We start from the raw sequence: 26,697 nt of genomic DNA, 5'->3' as shown, positions 1-26,697 counted from the left end.
TCTAGGTGACCCTGCGTGAGCAGGGGGGTTGGACTCGATGACCTCTGAGGTCCCTTCCAACCTTCGGCATTCTATGATTCTATGATTCTATGCTCTAGGTGACCCTGCSTGTGCAGGGGAGTTGAACTAGGTGATATCTAATGGTCCCTTCCAAACTTAACAATTCTATGATTCCATGATTCTATGAAATGTGGCTTTGTGTACCAGAGCCCCCAGGCTCATTTTTTGCCCTCTTTTTTTCTTGTGCAAAACTAACTTCTTTTTCCTTCTCCTGCAGCTCAGCAAAAAGCTCAGCTGGGAAATTACCCCCAAAGAGGAGCAACTCCACTATACTTTCGTCCAGCTCCTGTCAGCAAAAGTCACAGCCTTGCCTGGCCTCTCCTGTTCCATGGCAGAAGCTTGTTCTGGTTGTTACTTCCCTTCTTCAGGAACAGAAAGAGAGTAGATGGCAATGAAGGGGACAGGAACAGCCTGATTCCTTGCACAGTTTTGTAGGAAGACCTCACATACACAGAAGGGCCAGCTGCTTGAGAAAAGTGAAGTAGGGAAGTGATCCCTGCCCCTGCTGCAGCAGCAGACCTGATTTACTCATGCACAGCACAGATACATTTAACAACAGTAATAATTGGTCAGTTTGGCTTGCTTCCCAGTAACTACTCATTCTTTGCCAGTAATGATATTTATTTAAGATTCTTATTAATTATCTCAATTTTAAAACTATACTTGGAATGCTGTTTCTTTAGCACAGAGACTGCTTTCTCAGTAAAGCCAGATTGCATAAAGATTCAGTTGGCAACTATTACATTCTTGATCCAAGAAACAAAACTAGGAACGCGGACAAAAACAGCAGGCTTTGATGGCCGGGTACAGTCTAGTCCCCAAGAGGTGACTCCATATTGGACAAATCTGTCTTCATCTTGGCAAACCAGAGGTCCTCCAACATCAGCCTATGGAACAGAAGAGGGAAAGTGAATTCTCTGGCACTAGACGTGAAAACAGCAAAACACGAGCAAGGATACTGTTGTGGCGACTSTGAAGGCCTCAAAACATAGACAAGGCAAGAGCTTTAGAGAGAGAAGTTTTTTGTTAAATCAGATAATAGAGTTGGGGAAAAAAAAATCTGTCTCCAAGCATACAGGTAATTCTGATCTGAAGAGAAGAGATGCAAGTACAAGTTACTGATGTGGGAATACCTTCAGACTTTGAGGCCAAGTATATGTCAGAAGGAAACCTCTTAATTTTTCACATCATCTAACTGGACAAATGGAATATAACTGTTAAAACAGTTTCTTAAAATACAGATGTGGCARGGTGCAAATGCATATATCTAGTGATTTGTGTTCCTAGCAATGAATTGCTAAGTTCTGTGAAAAATATCATTTTCACTAGGAGTCCTGAGTATCTGCTCAGACAAACATAGAGTCATAGAATCATTAAGGTTGGAAGGCACTGTTAGAGATCATCTAGTCCAACTCCCCTGCACATGCAGGGTCACCTAGAGCATGTTGCACAAGATTGCGTCCAGGCGGGTCTTGAAGAGCTCCAGAGAAGGAGCCTCTGTTATATGGTGTTATACTAGCTGTTCTAATTGACTGTGTGAGTGAAGAAAAGATTCTGTGTATGACTCAGTTCTTTTATTTTATGTGAAAGCTCTAACTTACTGATGCTGTTTCAGAGCCTTGAAAGTGCAGGTTGTCTTTTGATTTGCTTGTGCTCAAGACTAGATTGTTCTTACCTCACAGTGATGTTCGCTTCCAAAAGTAAGACCACCACAAAATTCATGATTTTTGACCCTTCCATTCAGAAATTCGGGGTGATTGCATACTTCATTTTCAAGCACAGATAATTCGATGTACTTTAATCTATTGTCTCCATCAGGACCTTTGTGAACAGTCAAGAAAGCATAGCAGTTACAAATGGTAGCCCATCCACTGTGACCCAGTAAAATCTGAGAAATGAAAGGATTGAGATCTATCCCCAGATCTACTATAGGCTCTGCAGTCCTGAACAACTTGGTTAGATGTTTTAACTTTTCTCCATTTGGATTGTTCCCACTCTAGAATGGAAATAGCAATGATTATTCTCCTTTGCAAAGTCTTACAAAATAGAAAGCAGATGTTCAGTTTCAGGGCCACTTCATCCCATCACATAGACCCAGAAATGGTCTGTTGACTTTCCACCCTAGTATACTTCCAAAAGAAATCTAGCATGAGCTGTTTTCTGGCAGTGATTGGCTAGAAGACAGGAAGGCTCTGCCATCTTGTGGCAGCCTAAGTGAAAGAAAGGCAGGGTAAAGAAAGGAAAATGTGAGTGGAAAGCCAGTGAACACTATCCGCTCTGGAGAAAGGTGGTTCTTTGTAATGCTCTTGAATTGCAGTAACGGTATAATGTATTTGGGTAGCATCAATCTTGCAGCTAAATGCAGGGGAAATTACTGTGAGAGAGGTTTATTTTTTTGGTTTTTTTTGGTTTTTTTTTTTGCACACACACAAAGAAGGATCGCTCGGCTTGCTTTTAAAACTAGTCTTAATAAGGTGTTGTGCTGTTTGCAATTGGAATAGGAAGGACATCCCTTGTGTTTGGTTCAGTGGTAGCAAATGTGGATGTGTGGGAGCAGAAACCAAATGACAGCAGGCACCACCATCCCTGCTGGAGGTGAGAAAGGCTCTGGCAAGGACGGGTCACAAAGGGCTGGGGCTTGCTGTGGCTCTAATCCAAGTATGGTAGAGAGAGAACTAGGCAACAGGAAACCACCTACATCAGTTTTTAAGGGTGAACTGTGAACAAAATTCTGCTAAGGGCTTTAGTGACATTAAAAACCTTCAGCTTGTGCTCACTCTACCTGTGCCACAAAGGTAGCTAGAACTAAGCAAAGGCTAACTTTTTAAAAGGCACTGTCTTTTCAGGGGTGTTGTCTTGTCTCAAATGCRAGGTCTGGGAACCTCTGTCTCTCTGGCATGAAAATAGATACAGAATAGATACAGAAATCTCTGAAGACAGTGATGTGTTGAATTCATATAGCCAGGTGTAAACCTCACCCATATATTTTAAAATTATGTATCTGAAGGTCAATAGAGTTTATTTCTCCCAAGCTTTCAACTACACTAAATGTGTTTTACCTCTTGGTTTTCCCCAGGCAGTTAGAAAACATACTCTGTTTCTTTCTACCACCGGACTTGTTTCAGGCAAACAAACTGGTTTCACATGGTCAGTAAGCATTACAGGGCTGGAAAACAAACAAAGAAAAATAAAAAAGATCCTTAGAAAATAATCATCAGCTCATTTATTCCTCATACTCAGTTAATGTTTTAAAGGAAGGAAGGGGCTGTGGAAAGAGAAGAAAATGGTGCCTTAAAACCATATAGATGTTCCTAAGATGTTTTTTGGCCCCTTAGGGAAAAAGGCTACTTACCAGCAATTGAAAGTATCTGAGATGTGTGAGTGGGCACAGTCACAGTGTGAGTGTAGTGGGCACAGTCACAGTGTGAGTGTATTCGAAGTACAGTGCTAAAATCTGATCTCTTGTTACCCATGCAGTGCTTGTAGGAATGTGCACAAGGCAGTACTAGCACCTTTTGCAGGTGGTGGGAGCCTGAATTCTTCCTGGTCCTCCCAGTCGCAGAGGCTGGACTTGCAGTCGCACTTGCAGGAACTTCACAGGGGCAGAGAAGGATGGATGACTGACTAAATAAGAAGACATAACTAAAGCTTTTTCCATTTTCCTTTGAATTTACGTCTACACAATTACACTGTGGATGGTTTCATRCAATATCTAACACGTAACTAAGTCAAGCATCCTAGTATCCTCAATAAAATAAAGGCAAAATTATATCTGTTCCTTATTGCAGCCAGAACCATGCCTAGAAGTGTCAAAAGTGGCATAAGAATTGATGGGAAGCAGTTCTGCAGAAGATGAAAATGATACATAGCCAAATGCCAATGGCATTGCYTATGCTCAAGTGATGTGTTCCCTCAGAGCAGGGTCTCTGCCTTAGAAATCTCATGGCTGGATTTCATACTGTTGATCACCTAGTGATCAACAGATCTCTGCGTTGGTCTATCTGATCCCTTATTGGCTTTCAGCTGTAGGTATGAAAAGATTATATGACTTTTTAAGGTGTATTATGCTAGATTTTTTTAAGGTATATTATGCTAAAAGTCAAAGGAATGCAAGGATTTCCAGTTCAGTGAATGTGTGTCTGAATATAATGTCAAATGAGATATGTCAGGAACCAGCCCTGGAAGGATAGTCCTGACTATGAAAGACAGCAAAAGGACAGACGTCCACATGTGAGGCAGGGTAAAATGAGTCTTTGTACATATCTTTTCAGGGCCAAAAACTAGCAGGTTCCCCTTTTCTTAATTAGGCTATGTCAAGGTCAGGAGTTCTGTGAAGATTCAGGAGAATGACAGACCAAATGGAACTGCTCCTGACTGATGAAGTGAAGACCTCTTTAATGCAAAGACCTGAATTAAACATGAATGCAAGAGTCCAGGAGGTTAGAAAATGCTAAAGAGATCCTGTGCTGAAGGTACAGTGGCCCCAGTGCCATCATCATTATTTTGAACTCCATTTTCCATCTCTCTAGAGTTTAGAATGGGGATTTATAACATTGACTTTCACATGGTTCCAGGAAATTAATTGTAGAAATCAGTTGGGTGGAAATCAGTTCTGTAGCTTCCAAAACTGGTTCATTCACCTCTGAATTCATGAATGAATGAATAAAGCACATTTCTTATGGAAAAAAAMCACCTGAAAAAATGAATAAGAGGARGCTTTGCTTTCAAGCTTGTATTTAAGCACCCTGGGGTTAATTCCACTGTTAGTTTGGTCCTCACAGTATCTCTGCTGTCTTGCCTGCTGTGGGGACAGTAGAAAAGAAATCATTTTTGAACAGGGGCAACTGGTCTTTGAAGCTTCTGCTTTGGCAACTTCAAGAAGTTAACTTTATTTCTACCTATTCTGCACTAAAGAAATTCTAGTCTGTCTTAAGATGATACCTCGCTTCAGGTATCATCTTGCCTCCTCTCTCTCTGTTTCAGTGGAGTTGCTCTTTAGTGGTGGGAAGCAGTGGATGAGTGGGAATCCCCCACCGYAATCCCTCCCATCCTAACTGGTGCKTGCCTTTCCTAAGCTGTGTAAGTAGCTCACATGGGTACTGCCCRAGTGAGGTCACTCAGAAGGGGAGCTCTGAGTGTGCCCTATAATAGATTCCCAATCTAATGCTCAGAAGGACTCACACTCGTTCACACCACCGAAAACCAACTCTCTGAGTCAAATCCAGACAAGGTAATTCATGACTTCACAATAAAAGCATTAAAAGCAGGAGCACAATAAAAGCATTAAAAGCAGGAAAACCTGGGCTAAAATTGTACCTGCTCATCTTCAGCAAGGCAATGTCTGCTCCATTGGGCTCCTTGAATAATTTCTGAATGCCACGGATTTGCAAAGATGGTTCTGCTGCCTTCAGGTTCTGTAGCCCCAGAAAGACCCTGTAGGAAGAGGCCTCTGATAACCTGTAAGAAATGACAGTGGCAAGTTTATACTGGAATATACTTATATTACTTATAAATAGGAATTTTACTCTTCAAAAAAATTGTTGATCTCCCCAGAGAACTGAATTTAACAAGATGGCCAAGATGCTGATTTTGATAATAAACACCCAAATTGATCTTGGAGAGGAGTTTTTTTTTTTTTTTTTTTTTTTAACAGTCTATTTTTAATGATTATGGAATATCCCATGGGCTGTAAATAATGAGGCACCTTCTTATAGTGTTCACACTCCTCAAGCCCAGTGGGTCAACTGCTACTTTTCCAAACATAACTAGTACCAGCATAGCTGCTTTTCAGACAGGAAGAGAGCAGATGAGAAAAGTTCTGTCTGCGGGAAGACAGAAAACAAGAAGTAGGTTGGAAGCATATGATAAGCAYGTGGAAATTCCTTGTCACAAGACACAATTGGCATAATTTTTGCTCTAGACAGGTTCACAGCAGGAAGCTCATTTTTCCTTAGAATACCTCCTTCCTCCCCCCCAAAAAGGATACTCACTGTTGCAAGCACTGAGCTGCAGTAAGAACCCACTGTGGATGTATCAGAGTACCCACACAATGGTGCTCATTGGTGCTACAACAGAGAAGACTGTAATCAGATTAACTTAAGACTGCATAGTCAAGTCTCCTATCATTTCTGCTATGCACAATAAGAAATACTGGCAAACTACYACTATGTCCCTAATTCAAATAATTATCGTTCATAAATTGTATTTTGTCAATGATATAAGAAATCAAATACAGATTTTCAAGGCATAAATTTTATTTCTCCAGAACGTGAGACACGTAGAAAGAACCTTGATACCCAGACAGAAGTTTTACAACAATGTTCCAGTGTGACAGAACACTGTCGTTCCAGGAATATAACAAAAATAGTGACATTTTTAGTTGTGATGTAATGGGTTTGTCCTGAGCAACTAGTAAAAGGCCACACCTGGCTGATTTTGCAGGTGTTTTCTGGTTTTCTAAATAAGCATATTGTTTTTGCCTTGTTATGGACTTTCAACTTTTCTTATATTTATTAATATAAGAATATTTATTATGGTGACTATCAAAAACTCCACAGAAATTTTCATAAACCTTTCTGTTAGAACTTCTATGTCCTCTGTTCAGCCATTTTCACTCAGGCTGCGAAAACACATAATAATAATATTATATATAATATACATTGTATATATTATAACATATAAATATATAATATATAATTATATTATATATTATTATAATTATGAACAATATATAACTAATAATTTATATGTAATGTACTGTAATATATTCTAATGTATACTATTATATACATTTACTATATATTATATTATATACATTTACTATATATACTATTATAATGTGTACTATTATATAGTACATATTATATATATAATATTAATATAATGCATAACAGTGTTTTTGTATTGAGAGATAATGGTTTTCACATGACCTCTAACATGATTAGGGCACACTCAGATTCAAATTACATTTAAACCAGATTGGATACCATAAAGAAGGGATAAGCAAAATCCAATTGCACACATTGCAAGTTGATGGCTTCATGCCTGGGTTTCAYTCCCATACTGCAAGCTTCAATTAACTCTCATTAACCTCAGCAGGACTTATTCCCTCCCAATTTCAGTAAATTAAAGCATTTTCAAGGCCTACAGTTCAAGTCTGCCCTCTAGAGATTCAGCAGAAACTAGAAAGTTTTGGGATAACTATTCAACAGTCCTTATCTGTGGAAATTATTTATAAAATAACATTTTAAGGTATTTTATATACAGACCAAGGCCCGTCTCCAGAAATAAAGGTTCTGTCTTGACACACTCTTTCTACAGGCTATTCCTTATGAAACTCTGGTGCTCATAGAAAGCCATGTAGCTTGGAATATCAGTACCTCATCCTGAGGCTGACATGCCAAGGCCAAGACCCTGGAGAAGCATCACACATGCTGTATGGCTCACACGTCCGTTCTCTTCTCATTGGGAATTTTCCACAGCCAGGGTGAGAAGAAGCTACAAAATAAAAGAAAGTCACAGTAAGTCTGAAAGCAATTCTGCACTCTGTTTCATAGGGCAATCAGATAAGAAGAGAAAGGAATAAAGCCTCTATGTCCTCTTTAGGGTTTCAATYTTTATGCTGGTTAGAAAATAATGGGTTAAGAAGCAGGCAGCCCCTTTGATCCCGTTATATTATTATTACTATCAACACTTTAAGCTGAGATTAACATCACTTTTGACATGAAGACATAGACAAAAAGAAAACCTGTCAGCTGTATCAAGTATGCCTGTGATCAGCTAATACAAGTAAAACTATGATGAGCCAGAAAAGGAAGAACACCTAAGTGGAAAGCTAATGGGAAAAGAGACTGAAAGGAAGGATAAGAGTTTAATGTCCAGGCCAATTAAATCTAATAACTCTCTAAATTCCTCAAAATCCTACAGGCTCCACTTTGATTTAAACTTATCTGTAATTATCATTAAAAAAATTGAGTCACTATCTCCTCATCACAGAATATCGCAAGTATGTCTTCGCTTTGCTCATTCTGCTTTCTTGGTAGCCCAAATCTCTCTGCGTTTTTTGAAATAGTTGGATTTTCTGTGCTAGATAAGGACCAGTAACTCTTTCCAGAGCTGCATATGTTGCTATGAACATGAAATATCTTGATTCTGGTAAAAGACGATTAAAAAGCAATCAAAGACAAAAGGCAAGAGACTTTAAAGCTCACATACACTTGAAATTAAAAATCTAATAATSAAAGGCTGCTTTGAAAAGAGATCAAATCTCAGAAGTAAAGATTCATCACAGCAGTTCCAGGGAGAAAAGCTTTTTACAACTGTGGTTTGTGTTTTTGTAAACTATTCCTTATTCTTTTTGCCTTTAAAGATCTTATGTCTGGCTGGCAAAGTACAGTCATAAAGCACTGCTGTTTAGAGAAACACTCTAGGTGGCCAGTGTGAAGAACGTTTTATTCTATTGGGAGAGAGATCTCCCKATGTGGTTTTATATTGCTACACTGCCAAGCAGAGCAGGAAACTGGCTTCCAGATGTTCCTGCAGTTATAAGATGAAGAAATAGACTTTTTATCTCACTGCCAAATATATGAAAAAAGCATTTGTCAACATTCAGACGAAGCAGGGAAAAAAGAAGCAAATGATGTTACTGACAAATATGCCAAGCAGCACTCCCAGTACATTATACTTCTTACTGACTCCCATTGCCAGGGTATCTTCAGAAGTTAGAAGTTCTTTTGTTGTTGACTTTTTAAATGAGGACTACATCTGCCCAGTATGCCAAGTGTAGCATCCGAAAATAGAAGAAAGTAACTAAGGAAACCTATGTAAAATATCCAGGAGCAGGTTCTAGAATGGCTGGTCCTGTCAAGAAAAGCCTCTCCTGTGTTTGAGGACTCCAGAGAATGAATCTTTCTGTGCAGCTTTACTGGGTATATTGACTTCAGCTCTGAGTTCTTGGCTTCACTGTTGATAAGGAGCACATGAATTGTTATCTACAAATTGCACAGATGATTCCTAGCATCAGTTAACTAAACTTTGACTAACTGTAACAGGCTCTTGGTCCTGTCAAACTTCCATGCAAACCTAAATTCAAATCTACAGCTACTACCTACTGTGTTTTTTTGCTGATTGGATTGAATACATCTTGTAACTATCATAGCAGACTGCAGAAAGTGAGGASAGATAAGTTTTAAGGATAATTACAGCAGCGTGGGATTTCACAGTACTCCCATTTTTTTTCTGGATCTGTTGTGAAGCACCAAAGACCATTTACATCTCCATCAGGATTCCTGCAATACTGTAATAATTACAAAAACAGAGAATAAAAACTCCAAGTATTGGATACAGAATTAAAAAATCTACTGGTGTATGTTTTAAAGAAATGTTAATCTAAAGATTTGAAGTATTTTCTCCAACTACTTTTCCATTTCCTTTTTATTAGGTACTTTATATTTCTTCTAACCACAAAATTTTTGTTTCCTCCATATCACAACATTATGYGAAATTAGAGAAGTGTAATAAATTCCTATTATTGTCAGCAACCCATAGTCAGCCTTGCTCTAGTGCTTTTTAAGGCCTCACAAAAAGTAAAGTTTGACATAGGATGGGATTTGCTTTAGTGAGAAGTTGGTGTTGGCCTAATTGTTCTTCCACTGAAGTCACTGAAAGCAACTTAGGTCAACTCCAAGATTCTGCCAGAACACTACTCATTTTGTGACAAACAGCAAAAGGCATTAATTCCTCTGAAGTCTGCAGAAACTAAGCAAGCCCTCGATGATCTCTTTTATACTGCCTGCTTGTAACCAGCAATGCCATGGCATAACTCAGTGCTTGAAATACCAACATCCCAGGTAACGTGTAAGGTGTCTTTCCCTCTCCGTTACTGTTATATTCTGGGCTAACAATATGATGACCTCCAGGTACGTGAGGCTGGTCTATAAAGACCCAATGTGAAAAGTTTGCTGAGAGGTCATGGAGAAAAGAGAAAGCATTCAATGACAACAGCGGCATGAACAGCTCTTTACATTTTTATCCAGGCCTGCTCTTGGATGAGTCACAGGAGTGAAATAGTTGTGGCTATGAGGTGTCTGAGAGCTCCATGCTTGGCAAGTCCTGCCCTTTCCAGTTTTTGCTACTGTGCCACGGTAATCTTTACCGTTACCATTAAYACATTCTGTGAAGAAAGAGGAAAAGGAAGCCATGTTAGCTGCTAAACCCATACGTTGTGATAAGTAGAAATAAGTTGGAATGAGTCATCCTAGGATTTATATAGTCTGCAGTTACTACAGCAGAAATTAAAAGGAAATGGTACCTGGGATGTGATTTCTGTCCAAATAGATGTGTTATTTTGTATTCAGTGTTTTTTGTATTCAGTACAGAGCAACCGAACTGGAAAAGAACTCATTGAACTTCAGGCAAAATGCTGTCTGTAGCATGTCACAGATATCTGGAAAAATCCTTGCTGAATTAGTGGCAGCAAGCATCTCTCATGAGACAAGCTTATTTTAGAGTTAGCAGCCCATTAAACTGAGAGGGCGCTTGTTTTCAAGAGTATGGCCTCAGGTACTTTCTTCTGCAACATGTGAGTAAAAGTAAACAGCAGCAGTCAGGATTTAGTCTTTTAACCAACCCWGCCACTTTTTCTTGCAAAGTAAACATCCAGTAGGATGCTATCTATTCAAAACAGTCACAGGGCTTGGACTAACGTGGGCTTTTCAATTAAGCGAGCAGCTATGCAGGATAGAGCAGAAACCAGTGCCCCTTGGTGCACATCTTTTACAAAACGCGTTTTCATATGAACAAACTCCACCRAAGCTGAAGTGAAATGATGCAGGACAAGGATATAAAATGACTGCAGAACATCTGCTGCAAAACTCAAAGGTACCATTCTGAAACCTGGAGAAGGGTTATATTATGCTATAGCACTCACAAGGCATTTAGACTGAATATTTGCTTTACCAACAGGTACATCAGGAAGTGCCACATATAGCCAGCTTTACCAGGTGTGGCGGGTATAGTTGGGTCAACGCTTTGAACTGTCATTGCAGGAAGGGGGTTTGGTGCCCGCTCTTGTATCTGATCATCACACCTCTTCAGGCTGCAGTACTCCCATAGCACTCCGGGGTCAGTGGTGAAACACCATGGACGTTCATCGGCATCTGGGTTTCTGCAATAGTTCTCCCTCAAATCCCTGTAGAAAGAAGCAAAATAATCATATTGAATAGCACTGAAGGTGGCCATAGGAATATCTAGGTGGGTATGTGGGTTTGTGGGTGTGTATGATGTAAAAAATGTGGGTATGTATCACGTAAAAATAAATACCTTTATATATCTTTTTGCATATTRCCAGTGGTCTTATTATCATCATGCAAATTTATGGCTGTGAATTTGTAGGAGTGAAATATTTGCTTCACATACATATCAGAGAGGTGAATATATTTAAACTAAAGGAAAGATAATCTATCGGCATAAATTCAGGCTGCAATATATCAATGCATTGAGTGCTAAATAAATGACTAGTATGACAGAATAGCTGGGGCTGAACTTGAAAAGCTCATCTATTCTGACTCCTCTACTTAAATAGGGTCAGGTAATATCACAATAACTTTATTTCTAAGCACATATGAATAAGCATACACAAGTATGTGAATGTGCAAATTGCTTAGCAATAAATACAGATCAACATCCATATCATTAGCGGACAATTATGCTTTAACAGAATAATTATTTTTAAAAGTTAAAAGWTTTCCTTCTCTTACTTTTAAGAATGGTGAATAAGTAGTGATGCACATGAACCATTTTTCTGCAAATACCCTTCCAGTTAATTGAATGGAAGCACTGACATGCCTGTGTGTCCTGGGGCAGGAGGAAGTGGAATTCCCTTCTCTAATAATTTGCAAAATTGCAGTGTTTCCTCATCCTGCATCAACTTATTCCAATTTTAAAGCCTATTTGTAAAAAAAACCCCTTTTCTTAGTATGTTTGAGTTAAAATACATCAGTATTTTTAGTGCAAAATATGAGTGAAAATTTCCAATGAAATTTATTTAGGGTGAAATCAAAAAGAAAGAAGAAAAAAAAAGAGAAAGGTGTTAACTTTTCTGCTTTTACTTGTAACCCTGCAAGTAATGATGGATTTCCTAGCAAATGTCTTTTGTTGCTTTCCTACCCTTATTAAYAACTGGCACATTGGTAACTACAACTAGCTCTAGAAGTCATCACTGGTCCAGTTTCTTAATCCAAAAAAGAGAGTAAAAAAAAATAAGTGAGAAAATTCAATGTGTGTAATTTTGTGTGCAAACATGTAAAAGGACACAGTTACATTTTGTTCAGAATTTAAATAATTGGATAATTGGAAGAGTTTTTTTTATGAAACTAACAGAAAATAGTTACACATCTTGAAAAAATGGTGAAAAAATCACTTTTATTGCCATTATTTTCAAACATTTTCAAACAATCAATATCATTTTCAGCGATAGCCATTCTCAGATAAACAGAAAAAGTAAAATAAACATACGCGTTTGGGAATTTGTCTGGGGTTTTTTCATGTCTGTGTGGGAACATGGAGTTCCAGGCTTGGCATTCCTTTCCGGACACAGTGAGGGAAGCTGTGCCACGGTAACTCAGGCCTTTGCCTCGATAGCACTCCTCTGAGACAGGACTCTGTTCAAGCACTTCAGTGCCTGCAGAGAACAACAGAAACCACTGCCTTGCATCTTAATTTCATGTTCATATTCAGGAGGCACAAGAAAGCACCAAACACACCAAAGGATAAAAAGGATTGATTCATTTATGCAGATGGCTTTGTATATATGTAGCCACATATCTGTCAGCATGAAAAATGGAAGGGCGTTTCTACAGATAYTTAATAACTTTCACAGATTATCCTCATATGTCAGAAGCTGTTCACTACAAGGGTYATCCTTCAGTTCCACTTTGGTATATGTGAAAATGTTGGGGTTACACATCCAGAAAGTTTACATGCAAAATTCCTCCAAGTAGAGGCATTTGTGATTTTGTGTATGATGTTTTCATAATGCCCTGCCTTTGGGAAAAAAAAAATATATACATGTATATATAAAGAAATAAATCTCCTTCACCCTGTGTTTTTTTTTTTTTTTTTTTTTATGTTGTGTCTGTTGGTGACTTATATTCTTCACTGCAGTTCCTCACCATTAAAAGTCCAATTTTCCAAAAATGTTATTTGGCAGATTTTGCCTCATGCCAAGCAGAACAACTGCAAAAGAATAGTGACAAAGTAGCTAAAAAAAGATTTGACATATTAATATTGACAAATAAGAATCTCACTGCTTTAATGTCCTTGTCTCAAGTACACTCCACTACTCATACCAGCAGGCTGTTGTTCTGTCCCATCACAGTGGGGAATTGCACAATATTCCCACCGAACATCTCTGCTGATAGTGTAGCACCAAGGCCTTTTCTCTCCATCAGGGTTTCTGCAGTAGTTTTCTTCTAAGCCCCTGAAACAGAAACACTGACTTAATGTTACTCATAAAATCAAGAACGGGGTATGTGCAAGACTAATAATTACTGCATGCAGAGTTTAACTCAGCAATCACATTTATTCGTATTACAGATGAATTGGTTTGTGCACCACGATTTTGGGACAAGCCAAAAGCTTTTGTAACTATAATCTAGATGTCGATAACTTATAAAGTGCTTTCCCATTGTTGCCTGTCTACTTTCTACCCTTCTTTGGAGGCCAAGATGGGGCTGTAAAAGCTGATTGGAAAACAGACCTTATTGTCAGACCAGAGGGGAGGATGGATATGACACACTGCTTCTTGGAGGTGCCCAAGCCCGCACCAGTTCTGTGCACTGTTCTCTGCCCTCCTGCAGAGGTGTTGGACAGGACTCCACATGCCCAGGACTACTTATTGGCTCCGCTTAGCCCACAGGGTACAGTTTCAGAGCTAAAACTCTGTCAGTTCCAGCTACTCGGGCTCTTTGATAGTACTCCACAGGCTTAGCTTCTCTGGCCTTGGAGCACCAGAGGAGGGAGAAAAAGCATGAGGAATAATGCACTGAAAGCAAGCAAAAGCCATGGGGCCATTTGAGCCACAGAAATATTTAATATAGAAGCAGTAAATGCTTGCAAATGTTCAGCAAGATGAGCAGGAATGCAAGTACAGGGGAGACAAGTTCATGAGCATAAAGCAGTATAAGACACCTGTGCTTCTCTTGCCTATATATCTGCATCAATTATTTAATATTTGTCAAAGTCACTGAAAAATGCAGAGGTTCAACATACTTGCAGGGATAGCTGTCAGGAATCCAGCCATGCCTGTGAGGAAACTGTGTGTTCCAGTGTTGGCAAGTGCTTCCTGATTCAGTGACAGATACTCTGCCCCGATAGTCTTCTCCTTTACCTGAAAGACACTGGGAACTGGATCCAGAAACTGGTTGGCGTGTAGCTGCACCAGGAGTTTAAAAAAGAAAAAAAAAAAAAAAAAGACAGAAAAAAAGTTAGCAGTGCTTTTAAATATATATTTTTTAAAAAATACATTTTTCTTTCTGCAGAGGTGGCATTAGTGAAAGCCAGGGCAAAGCCAGCATGCGCATTTTCATGTCCTGTGTCTGCCCTTTTACAGCAGTCAGTAAACAACACGTATGAGAACAGATCTTGAAAGGGAGTATGTAGACCTTTTCTTTCTTGTAAAAACATCTAGGAAGAAGGGAGCACATTAAGGTGACACATACAGGTAGTATGGGAGGGCATATGGAGTAAGATAAGGCCCAAGAAAAAGCTGTGAGAAAAAACATGGCAGCCTTTGGAGCAAAGGCTCCAGAGACGGTGAGCTAACACAGTGGGGCAGGAGGAAAAATGAAAGAAAGCCAACTGATATGGGTTACACAATGCCATGATCAGAATCACAGCATCTGAACAGATCAAAGGGAAAATGAACATACTCTACATATGTATTAAACACACATCATATCTGTACTTTCTTGAGAAGTGTGAGTCTAAATCATCATTTTGTTCCATAAACTTTCTGAAACTTTTAARCACAAAATGGGTATGCTCTGATCTCTTGCACAATTTACCTTATCACCCCAAATCTATGAACAGTCATTCTTCTATCTACAAAAGAGCATGCTGAAGTTAACTAAATCTAACAAACACATTCTGCTTTTTACAGAACTGAACAGAGCAGATGCATGAGAAAGCAAACTCCAGAGATATAAGCACAAATTTTTTTCTTAAACTTATGCACAGTTCTACATATGGCAATTCTAAACTCATTATTGAGACCTGGGAAATGTCCAGGCTTAGAATATTCCCTTTAATGGATTAAGCTCAGGTTTTCTCCTGAGACCTGAATTTGTTTTGCAGGGTTTATCTTCCTCTAAGAAAACTGAGAGCATTTGTCCTGTGTTAGTGAACACTAAGTAAAAATACACAACTTGCCAATGGTATTTGAACTATAGCCTGAGGTTAAAGCTGAATGACATGATTCTAGGGTTAATTGAAAAATAAAGTTGTTGAAGACAAAGTACTGCTTCCATAACTTGTTTGGCAAAGTGGTGCTTTATGGCCCCTGTACCCACACTGAACCTACGTTATCTAATGTAACAGAACGCTGCTTATTGATGTACACCTTTCCTGGTTCACAACGATTTCCTCAGAATACTTGGAGCAGTGATTTTTGTCTTTTTCCTCTCTGAATCATTTTGATGAGTAGAGCTACCCTATGGTGTGATCTCTATAAGTCAGACTCACTGCAGCGAGGAATGTCACAGTATTCCCAACGTTTAGTGGGGCTGGTAGTGAAACACCAGGGACGGAGGTCACCATCAGGATTACGACAAAAATTCATCTTCAGATCCTTCTCTGGAAAACTGAATATTAAAATGCAAGTTATGCTTGTGAGTCAGTTATGATTGGCTGTAGCAATCAATCTGTCTGACGGCAGAGTTTCTCAAACAGTGTAGGGATGAGAGGAGCACTGATTGTGACTCACTTTTCAGGAAGAAATCCATGCATATGAGGCTCTTGGGAATCCCAGTGTTGGCACTGAAACCCCGACTCTGTTCTGGACACATTTCCACGGTAGTCTTCACCATTACACTGCATGCACTCAACTGTAGGGCCAAGGCAAAAAGATGAAAGAAATCAAGTTAGGACCAGCCCTAGAAATTTGATCCTTATCCATTGGTAACAGAGAATATTGGAAGGCAAGCAAAATTATGGAAGGAACCCAGAAGTCAATGTCAACAACAATTAGTCAATAACCTAAACACTTGAACAAAGCTATAGKAATACAAATTATTTGCAGGGAGGACTTTTTCTTCCATCTATATGTACTACTGGCAGTAGGCATTCTGAATTTAACTCAGCATTGAGTCAATCTTTATTCTTGCTAGAATTAAAAAATTTGTTAGAGTTCAGAGGAGAAAATATCACTAAAGGATTAAAAAAATTTATTTCCTCTGTATTTACAAAATCACTTTTTAGGAAAACAACCTTTATTTTGACAACTTCTTAAATTCAAATTTGATCTAAACTCACATTTCAATTAAGAAGAAAGCATGAATAATATGTACTTGACTACATTTTCTCTGAAAAATAAATATACCTTCTCCACTATGCTTGTCCTGACTCTCACACTCTGGGATGTTGCAGTAATCAAATCTGGTAGTTGGGTCTGTTGTGTAACACCAGGGTCCATTTTCATCCATATCAGGATTTCTACAGTAGTTTTCCTCCAACCCTGCGTGGGGGTGTTTTTCAGGTGTAAAACTGTAACAGAAATTAAAATGGCAAGAAATTGGGATGGAAATATCCAACTTCCTCAGCTAACTTTGGCCTTTTAGTGTGAAGTCATTTGCAATAAAAMCGAGAGGTGATCAAACCTACAGTTGACAGACTATTTGTGAATCCAGTACTGCCAGATTCAGGCCTGTAGTTAACACAGTATTTGTTATCCATATTAAGAGATCAGTCCAGTCTCCCCCAATCCTTTGAGGAGCAGTTGGGGCACAAGGAAATTTATCTCTTACCAAATTTGCCCTGCCCCCCACCATCAACCTGCAACATACACTCATATGGAAGAAATGAATTCTGGCCCTAAAATTAGCACTGATAGAATTTTCAACTCATTTTGGTGAAATAAGCATTCTACATTCTTAAGAGCCCCAGCGTTAAGCACAACTTATCTAGTTGAAGATAGGCTTTGTTTTATCCAGTGCACTGCAGTTCTCTGTCTCTTGACTCTGCCAGTAGAGTAACAACAGGAGAGTTGAAAAGTCACCTCAACACCAGACAACTTCCTTTGATAAAAGACACTATAAAACTTGTATGCACCGAATAGGGGCAGCTTGGAAAAGATGCAGAGCAACATAGAGACAAACATAAATAAGGCCATACTTTGGTTTGTGRGGTACTTTGTCAGCCCACTTCTGACATGGAATACCCTTCTGAGTTTTCGCTTCTGTTCCTCTGTAGTCCTTCCCATTTCCTCTTTTACACTGTAGGAAGTAAACTGAAAAGGAGTTGGTTTTGTTGGTTCAACAGTGTTACAACATCGGAACAGAACATTTGCAGATTCAACCATAAAGCTCACCAGTTTAGACACATTTGCCCATRTTTTGACTTTGTTGCAAATACAGAGATATGCTTCTAGAAGTATTTAAGACCAAATTAGTCTACTAATCCAATCTACTAAGGAACTCCAGAGGAAAGTTTCTGTACTATTTTTATAATAGCAATAAAATTAAGATTACGTTAAGGAAATGGATATAATAAGTGACAGTTTTTTTGATTGTATGACATGCATGTTTTTATTATCATATTATCAGGATGAAAAAGGTCTTTCACCAACAGTTGAAGATGCCTCAAAGTGTGTTGTTCATAAGCATATCTGTAGCACAGGTATTTTGCAACTGTCCTTTCAAGCCACAGACTTGGTATATAGACCACCTTTTATACATATCTTTTTCATCCTTCAAACTGTGGCAGTACCTGTTGAAGGTCAGCCTGCCTGGCTACTGAACTGCTGACACAACAGCTTTCAATGCTGTTGGGGGGCTGCTAAATATTAAGGAGGAGGCTTGACTTCTACTCATTCTGCAATGAAAGCTGAAAGGAGATAGCCTCTTCTCTTAAAAAGTCAGGAAAGGTCTTCCAGTCAGTTAAATTGACTAGTAATTCTGCAGTAGGGTTGCAGACAAAGGTGTCTGCTTAGAGAGTTTTTGATAAAAATAACTCTAATAGTGGTTTTGCATTYTAAAACAGGAAGATTCCAAGAAAGCTTAACACATGTAACTGTGTAGCATCACACTATATACATACTTTTCTTCTCATAGAGAACTGCATCTGTGCTGTTGAACATCAATGTTGTTTTGCTATTTTCAGCCAATGTTAAACACTGTTKCTTTATCCTCGTGAATAGGAAGGCCCTGTTGAAAATGAGAAGAAAACATGAAGCAATGTTATTAAATCACTTTGTATTATTCAATTTGCAATTAATTTTCTGTAAGCTATTTTTTTCTAGCACTTCTCTTAGATCTTAGAGTACTACATTTTAGAGATACTCACATTTTCTATTGATCTGAAGTGGCTGACTTTGTCAGAAGGTATGACTATAAGAAGAAGTTACTGAGTGAGGAGTTAGATTTTGAATTTATCAACAGCAGTGTAGCTGTCTAGTCTAGGGTTAGCATCTTTTCTGACAGCAAATCAAAAACATCTTATACTTCTTTCATGAAACTGCCACACTCAGCTAAAGAGATGTAAGCAACTTTTCATATAGAATTAGATGAGACCATAAATTTGGACATTTASTATAGAGTGATTAATGCACTTGCAAGTGCATCCTCTAATTGACACAGTGGCAGTTTACAGAAGGAAGTAAGCAAAGTTATAGGCAAAGCTGTTGCAGGCAGGTCTACCCTGGGTTGCTGATGGTCTCTCCTCTGAAGAAGAAGGAGCTTTCCCATTTGGCACCTGGGTGATACAACTCCTGTTCCCCAGGTGCTATGAACTTGCTTTACCCAAATGTGTTCATGTGAAAACTGTGTGAAGCTCTCATCCTCGTTTCTGAGCAGCATGTTCCTTAGTGGGGTGCATGGAGCAGAAGGGCTGAAAAGCCTCAATACTAGTGTGTTACACTGTTTTCTGGGGGGAAGAAAGTGTGCCTCTTCCCAACAAGTGCTGAAATTAAAAATAGTTTGCTTGATTACTTCTTCCATATGTTCTCTTTTTAACTACATATTCCAGCAATTCACCTTCTTTATGTTTTTTTTTTCTTTCCTTCCAAAATTGAAGGTGTGTTTACTTCTGAGCAATAGTAGAAAAATGTCATTGATCRGATATTTAGTCATCCACAATGACAYAGTGTGTGATTTAAAAGAAATTACCTGCAATTAAAACTTCTTTCATCTTCACATTTCTCTGCACATTCTCTTTCACTATTTGTCGTATAGGACTGCTTATTTCGAGTAAGTATCCAAACACCATCTGTTCTTAAATAGTCATCTAGGATATCTCCTTTCACTACAAAGGAAGAAAAGAAAATGAACATTAAAAATGGGAGGGCTGTGGTTTAGATGATCTGCGATTTTAAATCCCATTTTCTGTGTAGCATTGGCAAGTAAAGTCACCATTTACTTTATGCACTTCTGGGTAAATGGTGATAAAATCTGAGAAAATGTCAGTCTTCTGATACAATCACAGCTACATTGCTGCAACACTTGATAGCAAGAAAAAAAATGAGAGAGAGATGTAGAGAAGTAGCTCTGATCGGAGTTATGCATGGGTTTGAAGCAGGCAAAAAGAAATGTGAACTACAGTAAGCAACAGTGGAAGAGGGACTTTGTATCATAAAATGGCAGACAGTGAAGCATGAGAAGTGATAGCAATGTTAAGGATTTGGAGAGRTGTGAGCTGGGAGGATATGAGACTGTGACCTCACATGTGGAATGTATAGTCTCTAAAGTCTCTTTTTTGGCCACAGGATGTTTGTCCTCAAATGTTCTGCACTGGAGCAAGAAATGCCATCATAAAATGATTGTATACAATGACCACTGTTATATTTTCTACACACACTTAATAATCTGTCTTGTTGTATCACAGTTGCAACTCATTGCAACATCATTCCAGTGTGATGCCCATGAAACAGGAGCATCCATACAGTTCCCTACATCCATACAACACCTAAAACACATTTAAGCCACTAATGAAGATGTGATCATTAATATCTTGAGGGGAATCTTCTATGGCTGTTGACAGATATTGCTCAATGCTGTAAGAATACATATCTAAAGAAATGCTTTACACAAGGCCCTCCCTTATCTAATTTTGCCTATAGGGTGTATGCAGCACCAGCAGCCTACCAATTTCTCCTAAGTGACTCAGTAGACAAATGTTCCCTCTCCTAGCCTTTTTCCCCWCGTATTACAAAATCATACCAGCTGTGTTCATATGTTTGCAACAGTATTTTTAAAAGGTATTTAAACACTGTATAATCACATGCCATGTCAAAGTACCAGCAGAATATGAAATCAGATTGAAATCTAATGTACACTACACAAGGAATATTTATTTACAAAGTTTGTAGATGTGCTTGAAAACAATATATTATCTTTAGAGGGCCTTTTATCTTCTTAGGGAATTGTAAAATGTAGTATCAACTTTCCTGTGGAAAAACTGATCTAGATTATTGGAGACTAAATTTTCACCTACTGCCCCCAAGAAAATCAGGGGAAAAGGTCTGGCAGTAAAAAATGTGAAAATGATGGAATATAAAGGAATACTCCTTTTTTAAAAATTTTGTCTTAAAGACTGCATTTAAAATTTTGCAGACTTCTACCATAATGTATAATGCATCAAAATCAGGTTCACAGGGCTTAACAGCCACCCTTGCTGGCCAGCCATCCTGATATCCTGTGGTATGTGGGTAGATGGAAGCACATGGATTTTGGTACCTACCTTCATAATGTGGAGCTTGCAGGTGTTGGGTCCCCATCTGCCCTACTCAAGTGGAAGGTAAAGGATTCTTACCTGAGCTGAGGAGAAGAAAAAGAAAGGCAGCTTTGCTAATCCCCATTCTGGCCCAGCTGAGGGGTGCCACAAGCTGCGTTTGTCAATGCACAAAGTTTTATTGACTTGTTCTGGAGTGAGGCAGCATCAAACAAACAAGGCACTTGGGTTAAGTTAATCATTCTCCCACTCTGTGACCACATTTGCCATCATATGGAAGTTCAAACAACCTTGAATTGGATATATTATCAAATAAGAGTCAGTCCTTTTACTGGATGCCTGGAAATGAGGAAGGACGCTCTCATGTTGCTGGTCGTGCTTTCCAAGATGATCAGCAGCCTTCRCGTGTGGGGCCTGCATACCCCACCACCCTGACAGTGTTAGGTGGCCTGGGAGCTCAGCTGGTGCCTCCACACTGAGCTGTGCCCTCCAGAGACAGCAGCTCGTTCCCGCCGACCCAGTAACTCAGAAAATTACACACACATGCTATCTGGTARGGCTGGCATGCCTCCAGAAACATCTTCCATTGCAAAGAGCAAAGCAGCTCCCTTGAGCATGTGCTCAGATGGTTTCTTGAGCAAACCAGGACATGGACAATACTTGTTGCCTTATGCTTTTCATGGCACTCATGTGACRTGAATATGCTTCCTTGATATATTTCCTATATTCTTTGTCCTCATTCTCATCCAATTTGCAAAAGCAAATGTTGAGTAATAAATAAAATTAATCTGAAATGAAAGAAATACCCACATGAGCCTCCAATAAATATGAAAACTTTGGTCTTGCTTTTGGTGTGCATCTCTGACCAAAAGGAATTGCAGTAGTCAAAATTCCCTTTGCGATCTATTAAAGGAGCAGAAAAAGCAGGGGGGGAAAAAACAGATTTTCTATTATCAGAGACAATGTGTGTACGAAGCTAGCAAATCAGGATATAAGGAAGATTTTTTCTTGATTAGTGATACACAAAAGTTACGCCAAAACTTTAAAGAATAAGGCATCACAATATCTTCAATTTCATATCTCTTTTAAAAAAAGGCCCATCATGGTAACCCATGAAGAGGTGCAGGGCCTATGGTGAGAGGAAGAAGGATTAGGATTAGAACCTTTTTACAGGTGAGGAGGACCTGAGGCACCTGGAGTTTTCCCTACATGGAAGTGGCAGGGGATACAGGAGAGGTGAGATCAGCAGAGCTGCAGGTGAAAAGGGATATAAATCCACGCAGAGTAAATCCTGTCTTATTTTGCCACCAACAGCACTGCCTGCTTTGCTCTCAGACAGAAATCCGACACAAACTGTAGACGCAGGACTGATGCCCGAAACCACTCTAAATCTGCTGATAGTAGGGAAAATCCTCTCTTTTGGGTCTTGGACAATCAGAGGTAGAGACATCTCATGTATATTTTTTAATATAAACTGTGGAAATTGCATCTTTGTCTTAACCTAATCTTAACCCAATTTTCTTTGGCAGTTTCTGGAAAATGTGACATTCTGGTAATGTCCAGAAGGGTGATGCTTTTCTGCCAAAGTAGGTGACACTAACACCCTGCATAAGCAAAGGTGTCACTAACCACTTCTGACACACAGGCAGATGTTTGTTCAGGAACCTGGATAATTCCCAAGTGCTTTATTATTTCCTTGCCCAGCTCACAGTACAAGCTTATAATGAAATTTATCTTAAGTAAATGTGTTCTTTTCCTTCTCCCTTCCCTTCCCTTATTGCCACTGCTGCAGTCCACACTAACCACCTCAGTGATTTCCATGTACTCTCTTGATGGGCTGCAGTCCAGTACTGTAGGTTCAGTTGTTTAAAGAAAGGRAAAAAAAATCATTCTTTTCCAAATTGTCCTGGGAACACTCAGAAATCTCCTTTCTGAGAACTTCTCCAGTACAGACGTGCAAGTAATGTCATTAGAGTCACCTGATAGTTCCTCCTGCCCTGGGCACACTGATAACTGAGAAGGGTTGCCCTTGCTTTTCACAACACAATTGCAACTTGTCAAGTTTCCTCACTTTGGCAGTTCAGCTGTTTTTAACAGAAATGCCCTCCAGCTATGACAAGAAATCTTGCAAATCAGACTTGTTTAGGCCTCATCCTCTGGTCTCTGCCAGTTCTCCAGCAGCTCACGGGGGAGAATATCTGCCTCCCAGGCTCGACCTGACTGGATCTCTGGCTCCACCGCAGCTGCTCTTCTCCTGCTTCAGGTTCTAATCCAGGCAGCTTCCCTGCGATTATCACGGGTTAGCAGCAGGTTTCCAGCACTGCTCTTACTGAAAGCTCTTTATTTGGAATAGTCAGGTGTTGAAGTATCAGATGGCTAAAAACTTGCAAAAAATGTCTTGACCTAAAGGACCTCGTCAAAGAAGAGACTGATAGTCTTTTTAAAACATAATCTAGGCTGTATTATGTTCCCCATAATGGCATAGTATTAAWCCCATATAAAGGACAGAGAGTTCTAATGGAGCATATTCACAGGAATGACTCCTCCAGAAGCTGTCAGAAACAGCTCCTTGTCCACGGGAGCTGCTTGCAGGTCGCAAGGTCTCCACATCTGGCTCTCTGTGAACCCTTTCGTTCTGCCGTTGTTTGGTCCCATTTTTTTCCTCCCATAGACGGCTACATATAGTTGAACTTCTGATTTGAAATGCACTGCATATCCCCAGTGTGTGAATTTGTGCCCTGTATTACAACAGTAGAAGAGCTGCAAAAATGCCTGCAGAAAATAGCTAGTCCATCTCCATTCCTTCAAACAGAATCAACTCTACTATGTCCTTCCTGACTGCTACTTGAACAAACGTTCAATGCTTACGTTGAACATTTAGCATAAGTTTCCTTACGCTAAGGTTTTCCTGATGTCTAATCTACTTCTTTTTTTACTGCAAATTTTTCTCTTCTTAAAATTTAACAAACCACTAAGCAGAATAACAGAATTGTAAAAATAACACAAGAGAGTAAAAATCTAGCAGAATATCCTCTCCATGAATAGATTATGTTTACATAACTAATATAATCACAGAGTTTTTAGAAATACATTTAGACAATACTGAGATTTGAGCTGCATGCTGAATATATCAAGCAAAAGACATAACTAATACATAAAAGATATTCTTGATAAATTGCAATATTGCTAAAGCAAGTATGTGTATGACAGTAATATCTCAACTGTTCCAGRTATTTGCAAGTGTCTAGAGCTGACATTACTGAGAAGACTAAGATCGCTCATTGTGCTCTACAGAGACACAGTTTTACAGCTACCTGCACATCATGTGGCTCCAGACTTTACTTTTTCAGCAGTGTGTTTGCTAGCCGAGGCTGCTTCTTAYCAGAGCAACACTAAGACACAGGCAAGGTGAGAAGGGCTACATCTCTGCTGTTTCTGATTTTGCACATGTTTATTTAGGGGGTCCTACAGTACCTTCATTGCAGCTGTGGCAAACTTAGACCTCCTGGTAGACTGTATCTGCTCTGAAATATCTCAGGTGATAAATACACTCTTGGTAGACTAAACCTTAGGCTAAAGATACTATTTCAGATCTTTCTCTCCAGARGAAGTCTGCCTCAGGAGCAGAATGGGAAATTCACATAAAAAAACAGATCAGTAATTAGAAATTGATCTAGYTGCCTATTGAATTGTGTCCACTGATGCTATAAACTGCCTGCACTGCTGAAGAATGGAGGTACGAGTAYAAAATGAAACATTAAAATACCCATATTGAGATCTGATGGTTCATCAGTTAAGCATTATATGATATGGTAAGAAGTAGTTTGTTCTACAACGCATTACAGATTCTTTGTTTTCTTTTCCTCTGTTGCATCTCAAATTATCATCAAGCTGTAAGAGGTTTTAATAGATCATGGAAAAAGCTTTCATTATCTGCATTACACTATAAATCCTTTCCAGTTAGGGGAAAATATATTTGGGCTGAGACTTACCTGAACAAAGTATCTAAGGCTGTTAGACTTCCTAAGGAATGCTGCCTGGAATCCAGCTGCCAATTCRGACAGGAGTGTTTCTCCCTCAAATCCTACAATATTTCTGCCAGGCTCATTCATATGTCTCAAAAAAACAAGACTTCTAAAATGACACTAGCCATCTATTTGTAGGTACGAAAATTCCACTTGTAAGATTTACACATCAAAACAAGGCAGGTACTAAGGATCTGATATAATTTTTTATTTGTACTTTATTGAATTTTCAACAACAACACTTAAGAGATCAGAAGACTTGCATCAATCTGCCCTATGAAAAAGATTTTAGGCTGACCATTTCGTATTTTACTGTAGCATGTGTATTCCTGTGTTGAGACAGTTGTGAATTTATCATGCATAAAGAAGCAAAAAAAATCCCTGTGCATCATTTGTATTTAAGACCCTAGGAAAACCCTGTCTAAAGGTGATTGCTAAGTATGAGGACAATGTAAAATAGAAAGGTTCTTTGCTCTTTTCCTCTGCCTGCATGGTATCCAGAAAAGAACAGAAACCCAATGCTAGGAGATGCCTAGGAATCCTTATGTGAGCTCCAGATCAGGACGACTGCTACATGCCACGTGCTGTTGTCTGGAGAGGCATTCACAGACCAAAGCTCAACTGTGGAGAGTCCCTATCTATCTTCGTAGTTCAGCTGGGTGTCGACCTATGAGATATCTTCAGAGAAACCTTGATGTACAGGTATTAACAGGAGCTCAGTGAAAAATGTTGAGAGCAAAAAATAACTAGAACAGTAAAATTTCAGGAGAAATTTACTTCCAAAGGTTTATGTGGAGGCTAGAACTATGTTTGAAGTCCAGACAAAAACAGAACTGGGATTTCTGAATGGGTGCTTCACATGTATTTATTGTAAAATACTTTGAAAGGCAAAGGATATTGAAAAAAGGAAACAAACCATCAGTTTGGTTATTTATGAAAGGGTATAGTTTACAGTAATTTGTAATGCATTATATTTATGTTATTCTTGTTTTATATTTATTTTCCACTCTTAAAATTTAATCATAATCATAATCTCTTATTTCTAATGTTAATAGTGCTTTCCAGAAGATGGCAGTCCATTCCCAGGATCAGTTGGTTCTCATTATATTCTTAATCCAAGAAGTATAACTAGAAACTCGGACAAAGACAGGTTTTTTAGGTGGGGCACAACCAAAGCCCCCAGAGATAATTCCATATTGGACAAACCTGTCTTGGACTAGACAAACTAAAGGTCCTCCACTTTCTACCTAAAGAAGAAAAAAGGGCAATATGTTAGTGATAGCACATCAGTCATCAGTAATATACAAGTAGGAGGCAAAGAAGTGAGTGAATACATCTCCATAGCTGTACAAGGAAAATAAATGTCATACATCTGAATTTTGGCTAGGAAAGAGTTTTCCCTGTTGGATAATTCTTGTAAATTTATATATTCTAAAGAGTTCTGGAGACAGCCAGGAACTAAGACAGCCATTTCATTTCATTTCATTTCATTTCATTTCATTTCATTTCATTTCATTTCATTTCATTTCATTTTGTTATGTTTTTTATTTCATTTTTATGCTTCATATTTTTATGGAACAATCTGAAGAGTTTTTTCTTCAAAAATGCAACGAGTGATTGTTTTTCTTTACTTATGATCCTCCCTGTTTTCTATCTACCTGTTTGTGCTGCGTAT

At 38.8% G+C, this 26,697-nt stretch overlaps 1 protein-coding gene across 1 annotated transcript in view; it reads right to left on the bottom strand.

Moving 5' to 3' along the window:
- LOC112951951 overlaps nt 1-26,697 on the bottom strand; it is an 80,970-nt gene that overhangs the window by 34,689 nt on the left and 19,584 nt on the right. The window contains exons 19-38 of the mRNA XM_026044724.1: nt 26,114-26,269; nt 21,079-21,151; nt 19,437-19,572; nt 18,370-18,476; nt 17,446-17,560; nt 16,655-16,818; nt 16,040-16,160; nt 15,799-15,917; nt 14,329-14,491; nt 13,407-13,537; nt 12,574-12,739; nt 11,058-11,248; nt 10,083-10,231; nt 9,262-9,355; nt 7,440-7,557; nt 6,051-6,140; nt 5,377-5,517; nt 3,120-3,226; nt 1,736-1,881; nt 789-947 (exon numbers count right to left, since the gene is read on the bottom strand). Of these exons, the coding sequence (XP_025900509.1) occupies nt 789-947; nt 1,736-1,881; nt 3,120-3,226; nt 5,377-5,517; nt 6,051-6,140; nt 7,440-7,557; nt 9,262-9,355; nt 10,083-10,231; nt 11,058-11,248; nt 12,574-12,739; nt 13,407-13,537; nt 14,329-14,491; nt 15,799-15,917; nt 16,040-16,160; nt 16,655-16,818; nt 17,446-17,560; nt 18,370-18,476; nt 19,437-19,572; nt 21,079-21,151; nt 26,114-26,269 (2,646 nt within the window). The remainder of the gene's footprint in view (nt 1-788; nt 948-1,735; nt 1,882-3,119; nt 3,227-5,376; nt 5,518-6,050; nt 6,141-7,439; nt 7,558-9,261; nt 9,356-10,082; nt 10,232-11,057; nt 11,249-12,573; nt 12,740-13,406; nt 13,538-14,328; nt 14,492-15,798; nt 15,918-16,039; nt 16,161-16,654; nt 16,819-17,445; nt 17,561-18,369; nt 18,477-19,436; nt 19,573-21,078; nt 21,152-26,113; nt 26,270-26,697) is intronic.

The sequence above is a fragment of the Nothoprocta perdicaria genome, unplaced genomic scaffold, assembly GCF_003342845.1.
Source record: "Nothoprocta perdicaria isolate Ctin4 unplaced genomic scaffold, notPer1 scaffold_38, whole genome shotgun sequence".
NCBI lineage: Eukaryota > Metazoa > Chordata > Aves > Tinamiformes > Tinamidae > Nothoprocta > Nothoprocta perdicaria.
This window is presented reverse-complemented; position numbering and strand designations above follow the sequence as displayed.